We start from the raw sequence: 19,202 nt of genomic DNA, 5'->3' as shown, positions 1-19,202 counted from the left end.
CCCTAGTACAAATATAAAAGCACCTCCCCCTACTTTCAGTGGCTTTTGGGGTAAAAAATTACCCACCTGCCACTGATTATGGAAAAAAAGGTTCATTCTATCCACCTCCCGTCCCCATCCCGCCCCCACCCCCCGCTGCTATCCGCACTGCGCCGCCCCGACGCCGCCCGCCCAGCGCCGCCCGACGCCGCTCGGCCGGCTGCCGCCCCGACGCCGCGCCGCCCAGCACCGCCCGATGCCGCCCGGCCCGGCTGCCGCTCCGGTGCCGCCCATATGGATGAAAAACTTAGAAAATTTAATGTTTTTCTTTCCAAAAGATACATTCACATACGAGTATTTTGGTTTATATACAGTCCCACAAACCTTCGGGGTATTACAGGTATTTCACCCACAACACACAATTTCCCACAGCTCACAGCTGCTCTAACCAAACGGTCTTCTGTTTTTCCCACAGCAGCTTTTTCATAGCGTACAGCTCACAGCAGCTTTTTCAAAAGCCACAGCCCAACCAAACACCCTAAGTCTGACCGTCCCTACGTGAGGTCCTGAACCGAACCGTCCATCCTCCGCGCTTCTGGAGGCCGCCGCCTGACGCCCGCCGCCGTCTCGCACTTCCACATCGGCTTCAGACTAGGAGATCGAGGACAACGAGGAGAGGAGGCCAGGCAGCGATTCAGTTCCAGTATACGCCGAAGCTTTATTTGCATCTTCATTAAATTTTGATTTTAGATAATTATTTGTTTTAATCATTTATTTACCGTGTAGATCTTAGATGTTGCTGAAGAAGCACTTGTCAGGTGCTTAGAAAAGAAAGAAAAGAAAACAAGATGATCAATTGGCTGAATCACAAAGGGGTGCTATATATAAATTCTTTGGAACTTCAAGTAATGTTGGTGCCAACGAAGTTCAAGGGCAGGAACCTGATCACGAGCAGCAGCAACCTGGTCATGGGCAGCAAGAACCTGCTACAAGGGAAGAGGATTTAATTTCAGAAATTCATGTCACTGAAGATAATACAAGGGAGAAAAATTTGCATCCATCATCTGATCATGAAAATCCAAATGGTGATGAACGAGATGGTTCTGGTTTATCTATCTATGATCCAAGAACATGGGATAATCTTGACAATAGCAAAAGAGATACCTTAATTGAAAAGGGGCTTGTGAGAGAATTGAATTTGGAGTTTCCTAAGGATGCCATTGGTAGATATTTTTCATATGCTTAATACTCCAGAAATTTGACTAATGGTGAGTCTGTTGATAGAAAGTGGTTGGTTTATTCTAAGCATGTGGATAAAGTTTATTGTTTTTGCTGCAAGTTGGTCAAGTCAAATAAAAGCAAGTCTTTGTTAGCATCTGATGGAGTGAGGGACTCGCAACATCTTAGTACGAGACTCAAAGAACATGAATATATGGAATGAACTCAGATTGAGGTTAAGTAGAAATCAAACAATTGATGATGAGATGCAACGGGAAATCACAAAGGAAAAGGAGCGTTGGAGGTAAGTTTTGGTAAGAATAGTTTCCTCTGTGAAGTTTTTTGCTAAACATAATTTGGCCTTTCGGGGATCAAATGAGAAGCTTTATCAAGATAATAATGGTAATTTTCTGGGCACAGTTAAAATGATTGCTGAGTTTGATCCTGTGATGCAAGAACACATTAGACGCATTCATAGTAATGAAATTCATCATCATTATCTTGGCCACAATATTCAGAATGAGTTAATTTCTATTCTTGCTGATGCCGTGAAGGGGCATATCTTAAAGATAATCAAGGATGCTAAGTATTTCTATGTTATCTTGGATTGTAGTCCAAATGTGAGCCATGAAGAACAGATGATCTTGATTGTGCGTTGTGTCAATATGGCAAGTCACATTCCGAGAGTGGAGGAGTTTTTCCTAGGATTCTTAAAGGTTGATGACACATCAGGATTGGGCCTTTTTAATGTATTGATAGTACACTGGGCAATTTGGATTTGAATATCGATGATGTGAGAGGTCAAGGTTATGACAATGGTTCCAATACGAAGGGACACAAGGTGTACAGAATCGTTTGCTTCAAATTAACCCAAAAGCATTATACATGCCATGTGCATGTCATAGTCTAAATCTGACTCTTTGTGATATGGAGAAATCTTGCACAAAAGCTATATCATTCTTTGGTGTTATACAACGGATATGCATTGTTTGCACGTTCTACTAAAAGGTGGAAGATTTTGCTTGACAATGTTACAAAACTGACTGTTAAGCCTTTATCCAATACTCGTTGGGAGAGTCGAATAAAGAGTGTGCAACCTATCAGGTACCAAACTCCCCAAATGAGATCGGCCTTGCAGAAAGTGGAGGAGATTTGTACTAATGAAGGAGATGCAACGGGAGTAAGTGATGCTCAATATTTGGTTAGTGCACTTGAGAATTTTAAATTTTTAGTTGGTATGGTTATTTGGCATGATATTTTATTTACTATAAACACGGCAAGCAAAAAGTTGCAATCTAAGATTGTGTGTATGGATGCTACTCTCAAACAAATTGAAGGGGTCATCTCATATTTTCAAAAATATAGAGACGAGGGCTTCGAACCTAGTATTGAGGTTGCAAAAGGCATTGCATCTACAGAGCCAAAATTTCCTACAAAACGCCAAGGTAAAAGAAAGAAACATTTTGATGAAATAAATGATCAAGATGAAGAAATAAAATTGTCAGCTCTGGAATCCTTTAGAGTTAATTACTTTCTTGTCGTTGTTGATGCTGCAATTGCTTCGTTGACTAGTCAATTTGAGCAGTTGAAGACATTTGAAAAGGTGTTTGGTTTCCTATTCAACTCAAAAAATCTGAAGTCCTTGGATGATAATGATCTACAGAGACATTGCACTTATTTTGCAGAAGTTTTTTCTGATTCTAACTCATCTGATGTTGATCTAGATCATTTTTTCTGTGAACTAAAAGTGTTGCAAGCAACTTTGCCAGATGGTATTATGTTAGCACCTGAGATTCTTCGGTTTGTTACCACTGTAGATTGTTATCCAAATGTCTCAATTGCATATCGGATCCTCCTAACTGTACCTGTGACTGTAGCCACAGCTGAAAGAAGCTTCTCAAAATTAAAACTACTGAAAAATTATTTGAGGTCAACTATGTTACAACAAAGGTTGAATGGCTTGGCTATGTGCAGCATTGAGAAGGATATCGTGGACAACATCAATCTGGATAGTGTTATTAATGATTTCGCATCAAGAAATGCTCAAAGGAGTTTCTTTGTCGAGGAATAAGCATCATTGTTGATGGAGCTATGTGGCTTAGCTATTATTTGAGGTAATTCTACTAGTTTTTTTCCTGCTCTTTTAGTTTGTACTATTGATATTGTTCTTCGAGAATTAAATATATCAATAGTTCTATTATCATTTTTGTTATATTAAAAATTTTTAGTTCAAAAGGGCCCATAACATTAGTTTGCTCAAGGGCCCTTGAAATCATAGAGCCGGCTCTGCATGTGCGCATGTGTGTATGTTACACATTTCCATTAAGAAGTGCACTGATTATTCTTATGTGATCTTCTGGACTGCATGTGTGATTTACAAAGAGATTAGTCATGTAATTTGAATCATCAGGTGCGTTTTCTATGAATAACATAGTTTCCTATTCAGGTTTCATAAAAGGCTAGATGGCTTGAAAATTGGCAAAAGATAACAAGAAACTTAGCCACATTTGCGGGCGTGCATGTATTTGTGTGTCACACATTTCCATTAAGAATCCCATTTATTATCCTTGTGCGATCTTCTGGACTGCATGATTTCTAAAGACTTCGGTCATGTATTTTGAACCATGAGGTGTGCTTTCTATGAATAACATAGTTAGTTTTCTCTTCAGAGTTCATAATTACAATACTATTCTAGTTAAATTGCCTCGAAAGATATGTATATATGTGCACATGCGTGTGTGTGTGTGACACATTTCCATTAAGAAGCCCAGTGATTATCTTTAAGTGATCTTCTACACTGCATGGTTTCCAAAGATGTCAGCCACGATCTTTGGTTCTTTCAACCATCAGATGTGTTTTTTGTGAATAACATAGTTTGCTCCTCTGTTTTCATAATTGCAATATTATCCTAGATAAACAAGGCTAAAAAATTGATCTACATATATTACAAAAGATAATATATGACTTAGCCAACATAGAACACAAATACAACTACTCTTGGCTTGTAAATAATTTATTGAGAAGAGAAAGGAAGGTAAGAAGTTTCTTTGTTACGATTTTTTATTACCCAAATATGATGTGGTTTCTTGACTATCTTGCTCTTTGGAAACATGGGGCCATGTAGAATCCACATATGGATGGGCGTCACACAAAAGGCCATTGGGAGGCTAATGGCTGATGCAAGAAATTTTGCATGTCATACACACGGATAATAAGTTTGCAACAATGGCATGCCGAGTGAAGCAGCGTATTCACAATGTTATATATACAAATTTCAATTTTCATGACGCATTCTTCTATGTGAACAAAAAAGTCATGTCCAATTATCTCTCATTTTCCAAGACATGTTTATGGCGTTGTTTAAGATCAGAAACTATATATGATGATTATAATCATCTATTCATCAATTTTCAATGTTTCTTCATCAAAGAAAAAGGATGTTTAGAAAATGGTTTTTGGCATGGACCACTTTCGGCCATCTCGCCACCTTTTGTTCCGAAATTAAATCGCCTCGGTTCAAATGCTTAGAACTTGGTTCCATATCTGAATTTAAAATTCCTAGAACCTAGTGAGTATTCCAATCAGTCAGCAAAATGGGGTCGCAAATGTTGTTTGTGAAAGCAGCCTATGTGTGGCATTTAGGGTCTATTTGGGAGCACTCAGCTCCACGAAATCCAGTTTTGCTCCGCCAACTCCACCATGGAGCAGCTCCACTAGGAAAAACGTGGAGCTGATAAACCTGTTTGGCTGATAACATTGCCCTAGCTTCTATAATTATAGAATATGGTGGGAATAGTTTGTTTTACCTATGGTGGAGGGACGGATACTGTTTGATTGCATCCTTAAAGTTTTTTTTGCTGCTAAAGTACCTACCACGGGGGTACTGTTCCCGCGCGCACGCTGTAGCGCTGTTTGCCGCTACAGTACTGCCAGTACTGTTTCACGCTCGTACCGCTACAGTACCATGGGGGGAAATGCTGCTGAACGTGCAATGTTTGCTCTATGGAAAAAAATAAATTAATATATTCAGTATCACCCTAAAATTTAAATGTCTTTGAATGTTTAAATAACTTTAAAATCTCATCAAACAAATTGATCGGGATGAATGAACTGTTTGAACCACTTAGGATCGATGTTCTTGGTGGATTCTTATCAAGGTAGAGATCAACATATATTTGTGCAATTTGTGCACCCAGACACAAGATTCCAAAACATGCTCCATGAGTTCCTTGATCGTAACTTCACATAGCTTTCTTGCTGCAACTGTAGAGGCTGAATCAACTATTTTAGTTACTTGCTCTTGAATAACAAAAGTTGTTCCTGTTTTGGGTTTCTTTAATTTATCCGTGGTGAGTTTAGGTTTTCTCTTTCCACCAACCATGAAAGGAGAAGGAGTTACCTCCTCAACCTCATTGGAATTATCATCCCCACCACCAACATTATCGTCATATCCTACATAAAAAACCTGACCACCTGCGGCAACATTGAAGGGGGGCTCATCACTTGGTGGGATAATAGGGTTAGAACTCATAGGATTCCAATAATCTTATTCATCATTTGTGATGTCGCCAAACATAACTTTCAATTCGTCTTCATTTTGTAATGGTTTCTTCTTAAACTTGGCGCATCCTGGAATATCATGTTATATACATAAACAAGAAAAAATATTATTACTAACATAAGGGAATAAGGATCAATGATTCAAAAATAAATGCAATTATGCTATCCTTACCTTTTTTTGCCTTCTTCCACCACTCATCGTCCATATCAATGATACCAGATGATCTATCCAATCCTATTCCTGTTTGCCTCATTAATTTTTGCCATGCTACTGAATCAGGCTTCAACTTATCCCATTTGTTCTTCAATTGCCGCTTGCTTAGTCGGATTCCTGTCCACTGAAAGAAGTCTTCCAACACCTCCTCATAGCCTGCGGAGTTCAAATAGGTGTTCGGTCTATTCCCTTTGTCAACTTGTTTGGCAAACAACTTACACACAATTCTAGTGTACTCATCATTCCACTCCATCGAATCACCCTGACCATGATAATATAAACAGTATTTTTAAGAATTTAATACTACTGTTTATGCCATTGTATCTATTGTTTTGTTGAACCAGCACCAAAACATGAACAACTTAATGACCTACAGCAACTTGACATTAAAAAATTCTATAAACCAGAACTGGAGATATGCATTAACGTATCCAGATCCTTCCTCCTAGCTGCTGGTCGAGATGTCGCACGGGTAGGACGAGCGGAAGACTGGCTGACCATCCCCTCCATGCCCAGGCTGGCGCCATGGCTGGACAGGGAACCAAGGCCAGGCTCAGTGGTGCCTAGCTGGCTGCTGAGGGGACTCACGCCCTGGCTGGCTGTGCCCATGGCGCCCTGGCCGCCCACGGCTCCGTGCTCCTGCGCGGCGAGGTCATGGCCGCTGGGGACACCGGACCTGGTGGCGGGAGCAGGCGGAAGGAAGGGGAGCCGGCTCATTTTTCCATCAAGAGCCGGCCGCCGGCGCAAGCAGCAGCAGGGCCTCAGGTGCCCTAGGGCCGGCGTCAGGAGGAAGGATGAGGAGAGAGGCGCAGGAAAGGAGGCACGGGGAGAAAGAAGATGCCTCGGTGTTTTTTTACCGGCGAAAGGGTACGTGCTAAAGGATGTCAATGGTGGGTAAATAATATGCAACTGCATGAGGAGGTTTGAAAATAGGGTCCCTGGAGCACCTTTGGAGGAGTTCCACGGAATCCATGAAGCTGGCTCCTGGATCCACTTTTTCTTCATGGAGCTGGGCGTATTTGGCATCAAATTTTTGGAGCAGAGGTGAAATTTGTGGAGCGGAGCAGTCCTAAACAGGCCCTTAATTCATAGAGTTCATCATTCTATGCCACGTATCACCTCACCCCTAGAAATTAAAAAGATAAGATCATTCTCAACGGGATTTTTATTCTTATTAAATAGAGTGTTATGTCAACATTCTTGATGATGTGGTAAAGACTTATTGAAGAGAGAAGTGAAATAAATTTTATGGGGATGAAATCTTGTATACACGGTTTCCAAAATAGTTTCTATTTTGCATTTAGCCTAGGAAATAATAGAGGATGAAATAATGCATTGTGAGACACTATTTCAACTATGAATTAAATACTCTCTTGCTTATGTGGCATTTTAGGAAATATAAATATAAAATCCCTATTGAGAGTGCGTATGACATGTATTTATGTTTGTGGGTTCGACTCCTAATGTTTGTCCATAAATTATTGTAAAATCTGAATATAAAAATGCAATGTTCCATATCCTCATAGCCCTATAGCTGGCAATCCCTTCCCTATCATCTTATCACGCTTGTCAGAACCATTCTATATGATTGTTTCAGTAGTGAGGAAAGCCTCGCATGTTTTCTCTCTTGAGTCATTGGGTTGAGTGGTTGACCCAAGACTCATCTAAATGATTGTTTCAAAGCAAGAAAAATAAATAGAGAAGAACTAAGGTACCTTTTTGTTCTACTAGGAATTCTATAATCCAGCAAAAATAATCACAATCCAATCCAAGCGGACTTTTGACTCAAGACCCATCTAAATGCTTATTTCAAAATAAGAAAGAGAAATAGAGAAGAACCAAGGTACCGTTTGGATCTACTAGTAGGTATTATATAATCCAGCAAAAATAATCACAGTCCAATCCAATTCCCTCAAAATCACAATCTAATCCAAACAATCTGGATTGTAATATAGATTTTAAGACTCCCACCATAATTCTACTATCCCTTCTTACCTAGCTTTTGGGAGATTTTGGGTTCAAAAAAGACAATTTTGCCCACATCCCAACAATAAAAAGCTGAAGGAGGCAAGGACATTGTAAACATTGACTTTCACAACTACCATACTTTCCAGATTATAATCTAAGGATCTTTAACACACTAAATTAGTATTATCCAGAGTGTAGATTCTTATAATAACTATCAGCCATCTAGATTATGATAATCCATAGAAGCCAAACCGAACCTAAGATAATGTACTGGGATAACCACTTGCATCATAGCATCCTACTCGTTACGCAGAATTAGATGACATAAGAGTTAAAATATGCAGGGTTTCAATACGTATAGGACAATTTTTAGCAAACAAAGTACACATATACTTCCTTCATTCCAAATTATAGTTCATTTTGACTTTTCTATATATATCTAGAAATAAAATATATCTAGGTGCATGAAAATATTATATATTTAAAAACTAAAATAACTTATAATTTTGGAATGGAGGAAATAATAAGTTATCTTAGAAAAACTAGTCACCCTTTGATTCAAAATTTGTTCAAAAAACAAGTTGTTTTATCCTATTTGGTAGATTCATGTGCATGCAACAACTAATCAGTGCCAAATATGGCTAATAAATAAGGGCAAACAATATCATTTTACCTTTCTACTAATTTATCATAAATTTTCTAGAATGACTTATTTTTGGGACCGAGGAGTAATAAGTAAATTAATATTTTTAGAGAAAAAATAAAATTATTGGGAGGCGGTTAACGCCGTCCATGATGGGATCCTAATCGGATGGTATGGCGTGAGGTGGTAGGACAGTTGGCACCCATCGAAATGTATACGGTTGCGTTAACGCCTAACCCTAATTCCTCAATCCGAAGAGGCGGTAGCCTTTTTTCTTCGATTCACCCTTTTCCCCCTTCCCGGGCGGAACCACCATACCCTCGCCGCCGCTATGCCGATCCCCACCACGGAAACACGGATGCCGGCCACCGTCGGCACAAGGGGTCGTCCGCGGGCTCGTCGTCCGTGCACCCGCCGGCCAGGGCCGCCGCCTCCCATCGGAAACCATCGGCTGCCAGGGCCGCCGCCTCCTATCGCAAACCATTGCCGGCCAAGCGGATCTCGTCTGCGGCGGCCGAGACCCCCTGCCACGGGCGCTCGAAGCGATCCTCGTCGTCCGAGGCCACCCGCGCTTCGTACCCAACCTGGGTGATGCTTTGCCGGGTCGGTGCCCGGTGGGACTCCTTCCGCGGCGACCGCACCACGTCGGCGGTCTCCTGCACCTCCGGCGGCGAAGAGATCTCCGTCTCCTTCGAGCTCGTGAAGCCGCCGCGGACCTCCCTCCTCACCCTCGACTGGCCGCAAGGGCCCCGCCCGTCCGAGGGGAGCACGTGCTACCCGATCGTCATCGCCGCGCACCGCAACGTCGTACTGCTTGAGATTATCTACGGCGCCAAGTACCGTCGGCCTGCTGGCATCGATCACTTCGTCTACAAGGCCGGCGGTGAGTACCCTTCCTTGACGCGGCTGCCTATTTGCTACTGGAAGGGGCCTTGGAACGCAGACAGCCCTTGGCCGCGCCGCATGAACAGGGAAGCCGTGGGGCTCCTGTCCTACAGCAAGGATTTGTCATCATAGCCGAGCTCGAAAGCACTCTGCAGCTATCTTCTGCGGCCAATATCTACCGCTTGTGTTCCGGGTCTAACGATTGGAAGGTCTTCAGGGATGTGCCCATCCGCCATGCTGATGGCATCCCTCACCTGTGCTGGTGGTCAACTGACATGGTGATAGCCCACGGCCGTCGCTGCTTGATTTGGGTAGACTATTTCAGAGGGATGATCATTGCTGACATGGCCCATCCAGGAAATGGCATCCTCGACCCTCAGGTGCCTGTTCTCCAGTACGTGCCGCTTCCAGTTGATCCAGTGCAAGGTAATCCTTATCACAGCGACTATGGCCGAGGATACCCTGAAGCTTACCGTAGTCTGTGTGACACTCATCGTGGGATAAAGTTTGTCAATGTTAACCAATATGGCTGCAATTTTAGCATCACCCTGTGGTCGTTGTGCGAGGATCAAACATGGAGAGAAGATGCAACATTGGATGATGACCAACTTTGGGATCTCGACTCTGAAAAACTGCCTTCCAAAGGTCCAACCGGAGTTTCCTATGGTTGATATGGAAAACCCTGATGTTGTTTGCTTCTTGATGAACAAGGGCCGCCACACCGCTAACCCTGAGGCCCCAACATGGATGGTCAAGGTCCACATGAAGAAGAAGATTCTGTTAGATTTCATTGATTATTCCAATAAAGAAAGCCCGTCGTGTCAGAACGCCTACACAACTGCCAGAATTATGTCTAAGGTGTTCTCTTTCATCGCCAGTGAACTATCATGTTACCTATCTCCACAGCAAGTTTTCTCAACAGGTTTTTGGACATCACCCTCTCTTCTTCCAGCAGGAAAGCGTGTCCAGAGGTAAGATCGTACCTCAAGTCAAAGGGCCTTGTTATAGTTTGAGCATCAAACGGATTGGGATGTGAGTGCCTGCAGGTTCAGAAAGAAACTTGGATAGATTATGGCACCTCCATAGTTGTGTTTTTATGTTGTTTGCTTGTACTTGCTAAAATGGAATGTTTCTAATACCAGGATTTGCTTTGTTCTCACCTCGATGCTCTGTGCCCTCAACAGTAGAATTGAAGCAGGGATTCTAGTGAACCGCACCATTTCACAAAATATTTGATTTATTTCTCTCAAATATTTAATCATATTTTTATTAGTTTTGGGATACTGTTGCTACAATATTCATTTTAACATACCATTGTTACTACTAATAATACTCACTAGATGTCTTGATGAGTTCCGTATCAGTCCGAAGCCCGGACTCTATTCAACGATTTAAGTAACACCAGCGGTACAAGTTATGCGGTACTCTAAATATATATTGTATTTCTTTAGATGGCGACATCATTGGCAATGTTGGTGTGTTCATTACATCCAGTGAGCATACACCAATCACAGATCCAACAGAACGTAAGACACAGTATATATATGTTGTATGCACAATGTTTGAGTAGCAGAAGGATAATTACTAAAAAGCATAGTGAAGCTTGTCAGCAAAAAGAAATTCTAGCCAATCTTGTTAATGTTGAACATTAGAACATTATGGTGAGATGGAATCAGAGAAATATGTGGAAGAAGATCTACAATACACATGTGAGCAAATTGAAACAAGAAATGCAAATGCTAGGGCATATGCAACTTTAACACCTGATCAGAGGCAAACAACACATGATCGTCACAGGGTGATCTATGCAAAGTTGCAAACATGACGTGAGAGAAATAAAAAAAAAAGGTCAAAGAGAACCCACGGAAAAGCGATTTATGCGATATGACGCAACACTTTGTGTAGGAATTCCAAGGCTACGATGAATCCTATGTATACACCATCAGATTCAGATTGAATTGTCATCCTAGAGAAGGAAAAAGTCTAAATTACTCCTCTCAAGTATGGCTAAAGTCTGAATAACTCTCTTAACTCTTTCTTCGGTCAATTTACTCCCTATACTATGTTATTTGGTTCATTTTACCTCTTAATACAATTTGCCTTTTTTGTTTCTCCACGCACAAGTGAAATCTGAATTTAAGGTTTGTAATGGGCATCACAACGTATGTCAAAAAAATATATTATGAAATTTTTATCATTATTTTTTCTATAATTTTTTTATCATAAGGGTTAATCTATTGTTAAATGACATACCCTATCAAAATAATGATAAAAATTATTGACATATTTTTAAAAAATACGCTATGATATCTGCCATCATCCCGTAAAATTTTAACTTAAGATGTCACTTGTGCATGGATAAACAAAAAAGATAAATCTTGTTAAGGGGTAAGTTGGATCAAATGACATAGTTTAGGGGATAAATTAAACCAAAAAATAGTTTAGGGGGTTATCCGAACTTTGACAATACATAAGGTGATTAACCTGGACTTTTCCCCTAGAGAATATGTTCCGTTCCAACTTTCTAAAGTATGAAGGTGATATTGAGGACACATCAATTTTCATTGTTTTATTTTCTCAAAAGTATATTCGATCACAAAAGGTTTAATCTTCTCCTGTAGGAGTATATATACCACTAGTAGAATGCACATGCGGCACGCATGTGTTTTCAAAAAAATACAAATAAAAATTTTATAATAAATAATAATTTATATCTATAGAAAACACATGCACCCACAAGGTTGTATTTTCTAAACACCTAATAAACAACAATTTTTTACATTAGCCAAAAATTAGCATGACATGCATTAAAATTGTTCAATAACTAAAAACATGGTATTTGAATTCTTTATGCAAAGAGTTGCAGAAAAAAATTCCAACCAAGCAAAATATAGGGATACAAGCCATAATTATTTGAGCTACAATTCTACATAGCAGTTGTGACACAAAAAAGCAACATTGTGACATATCATATTGAGCCGATACTCCATGCTTGTACTCACAAAGTGGAGGAGTTAGAAAACTAATCACGTAGGCAGCAATGGAATGGAGACCCTGCAAGGCAAACATTTTCAAAGAAGTAAAGAAGAGATGGAGAAGAGATGGGCTTCATAATTATATAAATCAGAAAATACAGCTATGTGATTTAAAAGTAATGGTGAATTAAAAGGCCATATCACATCGAGGCCCTGCTGCAAGGTAAATATTTTCAAAGAAGCTTATCTTTATCAAAAAAGAACTTATTATGAAGATACAATGTTTTTAGTTCCTAGTCATGATAACAAAGAGAATAGTGAAAGAACCGGAAACCTGAAAAAGTTTCAAAGGCTCCTGTCCACGGTATTAAGAGTACAATTTGCAGCCCCAAAGCAGGACCTGGAGGTGAAATAAACATTTTTTTCTAATTCTAAGTACTTAATATTTAAGCTTATAAGTGATCATTTATGTTTGGAATGAAAAAATGAATCAGACGCGTCGGGCTAAAAAATATCAGTGATCACAGTGAACAGAGCATACCTACTCCCAACTGGTTCAATTCTCCTTCGCGTGCTTGCAGCTTGTAAAGTCGTACCCCCTTTTCTTCAAACATAGCCAATTCGCTGAAAACAGCTAGCTTTCAGTGATAGAGGCAACCATTCTTAAATAAGCCACGACTTGCTGGTACTTCGTAGTTCTTAAGATTTCAATTTCAATAGAAACCAGATGCTTCTTTCTAGAATAAGTGAGCAAACAAATAAGTTCCGTCGCAAAATCTCCCATGTTGTGATATTACATAGAGCCTAATTTAGTCTAATTAAATGGAATAGAAGCCGGATATCATACTGTCAACTTCTCAGAAGCCCAGACCACAAATAGAAAAAAAAATTAAACTCACTATTCCAGTCATGTTAATTGTGTAGCTTGCTATCCTTATATGGTAGCCTGAAAAATTCCTTCTTGATGTTCTCCACCACTGCTTTGATGGATGTCAGTAGAACATAACTGTCCCCTTTACAAAGATCTGCATATGAAAAACACAGAAAATTATTAGCATGGCAAGCTCATTCGGTCTATTCCCTAAACATCAAACATTGAGCTCTTCAAACACCTGCATCAAGCTTGACTTCTTTACCTCCAGATAGGGTCAAAAAAATCACACATTAACTCAATCACATACTTTTCACGCGCATCAGCAGGAAAACAACAGAATCAAATTTGTGAGAGCAAATACTGGTGAGCAATGTTGTAGTGATCTTCAAGATGGCACATACAGAAAAACTGAAGACAATGATGCATTGACATTACGTAGTTCTACACCATCAGCAGTAGAAATCAATAAAAAGGCTGCAATTGAAAATCTCGGTGTTTCGTGGAATTACATGTCAAATCTGGGAGGCACAATATTGTGTTTTGTGGAATTCTTGGGTATTGTTTTTTGGCTGACGAGAAATGTTCTATAATTTATATCAATGGGTTATAACAGATCCTCCAATATTTCTTTGTGATAAACCTTGCCAACAGGTATAGAGCATATTAGAATATTTAAAATACACAGTCTACCATTGTCAACAGCTAATATAATAAACAATTAGTCAATAGGGAAAAACTGTAGAAAGAATGCTCAATTGTATTAAATGTTGCTCATAGTGTGTTACAGCCGATAATCATAAACAAGTGGGCAAAATTAACCAGCCTTATTGAACCTTCACTTCAATATCCGTGAGGCAGGCTTTCAGAAAACATCAATGAATTATACAAACTGAAACAAACAGAAAAATTAAATATGGATTACTCACAGCACTAACAAGGATTCTGAGAACAGCTAGCTTTCTTAGTTTTGCATCAGTTAGTGGCAACTGCTAATTCAAGACTAACCAAACAGAAAATTTAAATATAGATTAGTACACAGCACTAACAAGGATTCTGAGAACAGCTAGCTTTCCTAGTTTTGCACCTGTTAGCAGCAACCGCTCGTTCAAGACTACTTTCATGTCACCACGAATCATTGGGAAGAAGAAGCATTTCAACAAATATATAGCTAGCATATGTTACCTCATCTTGCTGGTAGGAACAAAAGATTCTTCCTCACTTCTCTGATTCTCTCCTTCCAAGCTGTGCCGACAAAAAATGAAGGAGGACAACAATTAATAATTAGATAAGATGCGAATCCGAAGAAACATGTGGATAGAGGAGGAAAAATTTGCAGACCTCAGTGTTCAGTTCAGATCGACATTAGCAGCGCGGCCACGGCCTCCGGGTCCATCTGGAACTGGCCGCGCTCGTCGCAGTACACCAGCCGCCGCCGCCCGCATCTGCCACGAACGGCGAGCGCGGCGAGGACGTGGACGCCGGTGTCCACGGACGAGGAAGTGGAGGCCCAGCATCTGCATCATCGCGCCGCGGGCGCGGACTGGAGGCCTGGGAATATAAAAGCTACCTGCGTTTTCATCATCACCAACCGCAGCAGCTCTCGATCTTTTTCGCAACCCGGAAGGAGTAATCGGGGAGTTGGTCAAGTCAGACAATGGATCCCAATGATCCATCGCCGGCGTGAAACACCAGACCCTGCCTGGCGTTGGTGTCTTCGATTGAGTCCAATTCTAAGCAGAGGACAAGGGATGGATCGAGGGCCTTAGACAGAATGGAACCAGGAAAACAGAGGAGAAGCCTTAGGTTACTTACCAACCGGGTGAGGCGGCGCGGCGGCAATGGAAGAAGAAGCAGAAGAAATCGGCCTGAAATCCGCTCCGGCGGCAGCGCAGCTGAGCTGACGCGGCGCTGGAGCAACACTGGCACCGGAGTGCCCAAACCCTAGCCCCCTGCTCCTCCTCCGGAGTGCCCAAACACTGGCACCGGAGCTGTCAGGCGCTGTTTTCCAGCCCAACACCAGACGGTGAAATTTCGAACTACGCCTACGCATGCCGCACCACGAGAGGGACGGGCGTGACGGGCCCACGGTCCAGTGGGGGGAGACGGCCTAGCAGGGGTCGGTCCCACTGTCAGCTGCCGCGGCCGCGGCAACGTGCGGCGATCCGACGTCACCCGGCTCCTCTGATGGACGGCAGCGTATCGTCAGAACGCGAGAGGCGGCCACGAGTCCGCGACCACCGGAGCCGCGTCTTCCTCGCCTCGTCGATCTCTCCCTCCCCCCTCCCCCCTCTTCCTGCTCGCCGGCCTCATTCTCTCCCTCTTCGTGTTCGCTCGTGGTTGGGGGTCGGGTCGGATCGGATCGCATAGACGCCGCCGAGTGATCAGGTACGCCCAGCGAACTAACTACTTGCCCTAATCCCTTGGCCGTTCGAGGATTACTGTTGCGTCAGGGATGAATGGCACCGATCTGTATGCTGAGTTGCGATGGGGTTTTGGAATCTCGTTGATCCCCCGGCTTGCATTGACGCGGGTTGTGTGCGTGCAGTGCGTGCGCTTCCGTAGAGACCGTCGGCGGCGGCGATGGACCGCGACGAGGAGATGGGCCACGGCGACCGGTCGCTGCTGTTCATCGGCGACGAGGACGACGACCTCGGCGCCGACCGGGACGGCGGCTCCCCGCCGACATCCTCCGACGAGGGCTCCTTCTCCGAGCGGAGCGACGACGACGCCCGGGACGACTGGGGCGGCCGCGGGTGCGGGCGCGGCGGCGACGAGCGGGACGCGCCCGACGACGGCCAGAAGGGCACGTGGCCGCAGAGCTACAGGTTCGTCGACCGACCAATCGCCCGATCCCCCCTCTTCACGAGACGACGACACGGTGCACGCACCTGCATCCATGCAGTAACGGCGGCGCGCTGACCGATCGCAACTTATTTTTCTCGGCGGGTATTTTCGTGTCGCGCAGGCAGTCGATCGACATGCTGAGCGCGGTGCCGTCGCCGACGGTGAGCACGCTCATGGCGGCGAGCCCGAGCCTCACCAAGTTCGGCAGCTCCTTCCTCAAGGCCGGGAGCTCCTTCCTCAGGAAGGGGGAGGGCTCGGCGCTGCCGCTCACCAGGCCGCTGCTGCCGCCCTCGCTCTCGCAGCTCTCGCAGTCGTCGATGCACCAGCCACCCGTCAAGCAGTCCACGGACAACATCGGCCTGCCGCCGCGGCCGCCGGCTGCGCACGAGGCCGAGTTGCCGGAGCGGCCGTCGAGGGCGTGCCTCAAGTCCGACTACATCGAGCTTCCGCCGCCTGCTAGCAAGTGCAGCAGCGGACAATCAATCATCAATGGTGCGTTCAGCTAACATCGATTCCTTTGAGTTAAATTTGTTGCTCATGTCCAAAACCAAAACATCATGCATTCGTTCCTGAATATCTGAACTGGTCTGAATAGTTAACTAGGTTCAGGAATATGGATTCCAATTTCAGTAATGCTAATCTTGATTTCAGTAATCAGAAGTTCCAATGGTGCGTTCAGTTAATCTTGAATTTTTGTGTGCTGAATTTGTCGTTCATCATAGCTGAATATCTGAAATGGTCAGAATCAGTTGCAGAGTTTGCTAGGTTCAGGATCATGGATGCTAATTTTTGTTTCTGAACTCTCTTGTTGAAATCTGCAGGGTTCAATGTTCTTTGCGGCGTTGGAATTCTCACCACGGCTTATGGAATCAAGGAAGGAGGATGGTTAAGCCTCCTACTGCTGCCCTTGTTGGGTGGCAGTTCGTGCTACACCGGCTTACTTCTGAAGAGATGCATAGACAGTTCGCCGAACATTGAGACATACCCAGATATTGGACAAGTAGCTTTTGGTATTTTTGGTCGAATCTTTGTATCGGTGTGTATTCCCTGATAATATGGATTTCTGCAAAAAGTTCACCTCATCTTTTGGTTACCTGACTGATCACATCTCTTTTGCAGGTTGTTCTTTACCTTGAGCTTTATGTAAGTATTATCTGAATTCTGAAACTTACATGATATAGTCCAGTATGGCTTTGATTGTTGAATAAGTAAATTTCTTATATTTGCAGGCAAGCTGTGTGGAGTACATCACGCTACTAGGAGACAGTTTATCCTCAGTGTTTCCATCGGCACATTTAGCTTTTACTGGCATCAACCTGAACGCGCATAATCTCTTTGCAATCACAATGGCCTTGGCAATTCTTCCATCAGTCTGGCTCAGGAACCTCAGCCTCCTCTCATATCTTTCTGGTAAGTAGAAATGTAGAATCTCTACCGCATTACCTCTTATCTGATCTTTCAGAGCAATGTATGTTTCTGCTCTTTTTCTAAAGAACGGCAGCCCTAGAATTGATTCTTATCGCTACTATATCAGTTAGTTTCTGAACAACAAAATAATCGGTCAGTGAATGAAGGATTGTTCCTGACCATCTTTGTACTGAACTTTCGCAGCCGGAGGTGTGATCGCAACAGTTACAGTTATCGTTTGCCTATTCTGGGTTGGCATTGGAGAAGGAATTGGGTTCCACCCTTCTGGTGCTGCAGTGAACCTGAACCACCTTCCAGTGGCACTTGGTCTGTATGGATACTGCTACTCAGGACACTCAGTTTTTCCAAACATATATTCTTCGATGAAGGATCGCTCCCAGTTTCCATTTGTGCTCCTGTTCTGGTAAGTACCTCAATAATCAAGACTATTGAGTAGCATCTGAACCTGAAAAATTAAAAATGAAAAACTACAGTACTGTCATCTCCATTATTCAGGCAAACCGTACTATAATTTTGCTGTTTCTTGTAAAAATTGTTTTCTTACTTTATACTATTCTCCACTGTTTCAGCTTCACAGTGGTCACAATTGTGTATGCTGGAGTAGCCGTCACAGGGTTTCTGATGTTTGGCGAGTCCACTATGTCACAATTCACATTGAACCTGCCACAACAGTACATTCCCTCAAAAATCGCCATTTGGATGACGGTATGAGGAAAAACTCCCTGATCATTCTCCCAAGAATTAGATGCTAATTGGTACTCTTGATTTTTCTTCTCCGGTTTCAGATTGTGAATCCGTATACAAAGTATGCCTTGACGATGACGCCTGTTGCCTTGTCGATTGAGGAGGCGCTGCCTCAGAGGATGCAGAGTTACCTGGTTGGAATGTCTGTTAGGACATTCCTTGTGCTCTCAACTGTTGCGGTGGCTCTGCTTTTTCCATATTTCGGTGGGTGGTCTTTTCAGTTACTGAATATCTGTTTTTGTGTCCTAAATCCTAATTAGTGAAATCTACCCATAACATCATGCATGCTAATGCTACTTTCTATACCATTTGATTTGCAGCTCTGGTGATGGCATTGCTTGGATCTGTCTTCACAATGCTTGTGGTAAGTTCTGAGCTCTTAAATTTACCTAAACTTCTGCGATGGATCTTTTTGGGGCTAACTGAACAAACTATTAAGTAATTTACAATATGATTGATGGTTTACAGGCCCTGATACTCCCATGTGCATGCTACCTCTCCATCAAGAAGGGTGCAGTACCTTTGTGGGAGGTAATTAACCCGAAATACAGACATTAACTTCAAGCCTGAAACAACTTAACACTGTTGATTTACGACCTAACTTCCCCTTTCTTTTCAGATCATCCTCTGCATAATCATCATAATGATTGGGGTCGTTTGTGCGTGCATCGGGTCATACACCTCAATCAACCGGATGATTAGCAGATAGTGCATGCTGTTTGATCTGTGTGTAGTTGTTACAGATTCTTTTGAATGTTGTCGGAGTTTTACAGATTCTTTCAGATGTTGACGGAGTTGAAATCAGCCGTATGTCAGATTTTGTAGCTACGTATATTCGTTCCTTCTTTTTTTGACAGAAATTCTGTAAGA

At 42.6% G+C, this 19,202-nt stretch overlaps 1 protein-coding gene and 2 pseudogenes across 1 annotated transcript; all 3 read left to right on the top strand.

Moving 5' to 3' along the window:
• The first annotated feature begins 235 nt into the window (after positions 1-235).
• Positions 236-3,268, top strand: LOC112885594 (annotated as a pseudogene).
• A 3,211-nt stretch (positions 3,269-6,479) lies between these two features.
• LOC112885593 lies at positions 6,480-10,679 on the top strand (annotated as a pseudogene).
• A 5,217-nt stretch (positions 10,680-15,896) lies between these two features.
• Positions 15,897-19,041, top strand: LOC112887786 (amino acid transporter AVT1C-like). Its single transcript, XM_025954058.1, has 11 exons — positions 15,897-16,141; positions 16,282-16,652; positions 16,982-17,196; positions 17,280-17,303; positions 17,390-17,570; positions 17,772-17,991; positions 18,158-18,293; positions 18,374-18,536; positions 18,653-18,696; positions 18,801-18,863; positions 18,952-19,041. The coding sequence occupies exons 1-11, from the start codon at positions 15,897-15,899 to the stop codon at positions 19,039-19,041; spliced, it is 1,752 nt and encodes a 583-aa protein (XP_025809843.1).
• The last annotated feature ends 161 nt before the right edge of the window (positions 19,042-19,202 follow it).

The sequence above is a fragment of the Panicum hallii genome, chromosome 3, assembly GCF_002211085.1.
Source record: "Panicum hallii strain FIL2 chromosome 3, PHallii_v3.1, whole genome shotgun sequence".
NCBI lineage: Eukaryota > Viridiplantae > Streptophyta > Magnoliopsida > Poales > Poaceae > Panicum > Panicum hallii.
This window is presented reverse-complemented; position numbering and strand designations above follow the sequence as displayed.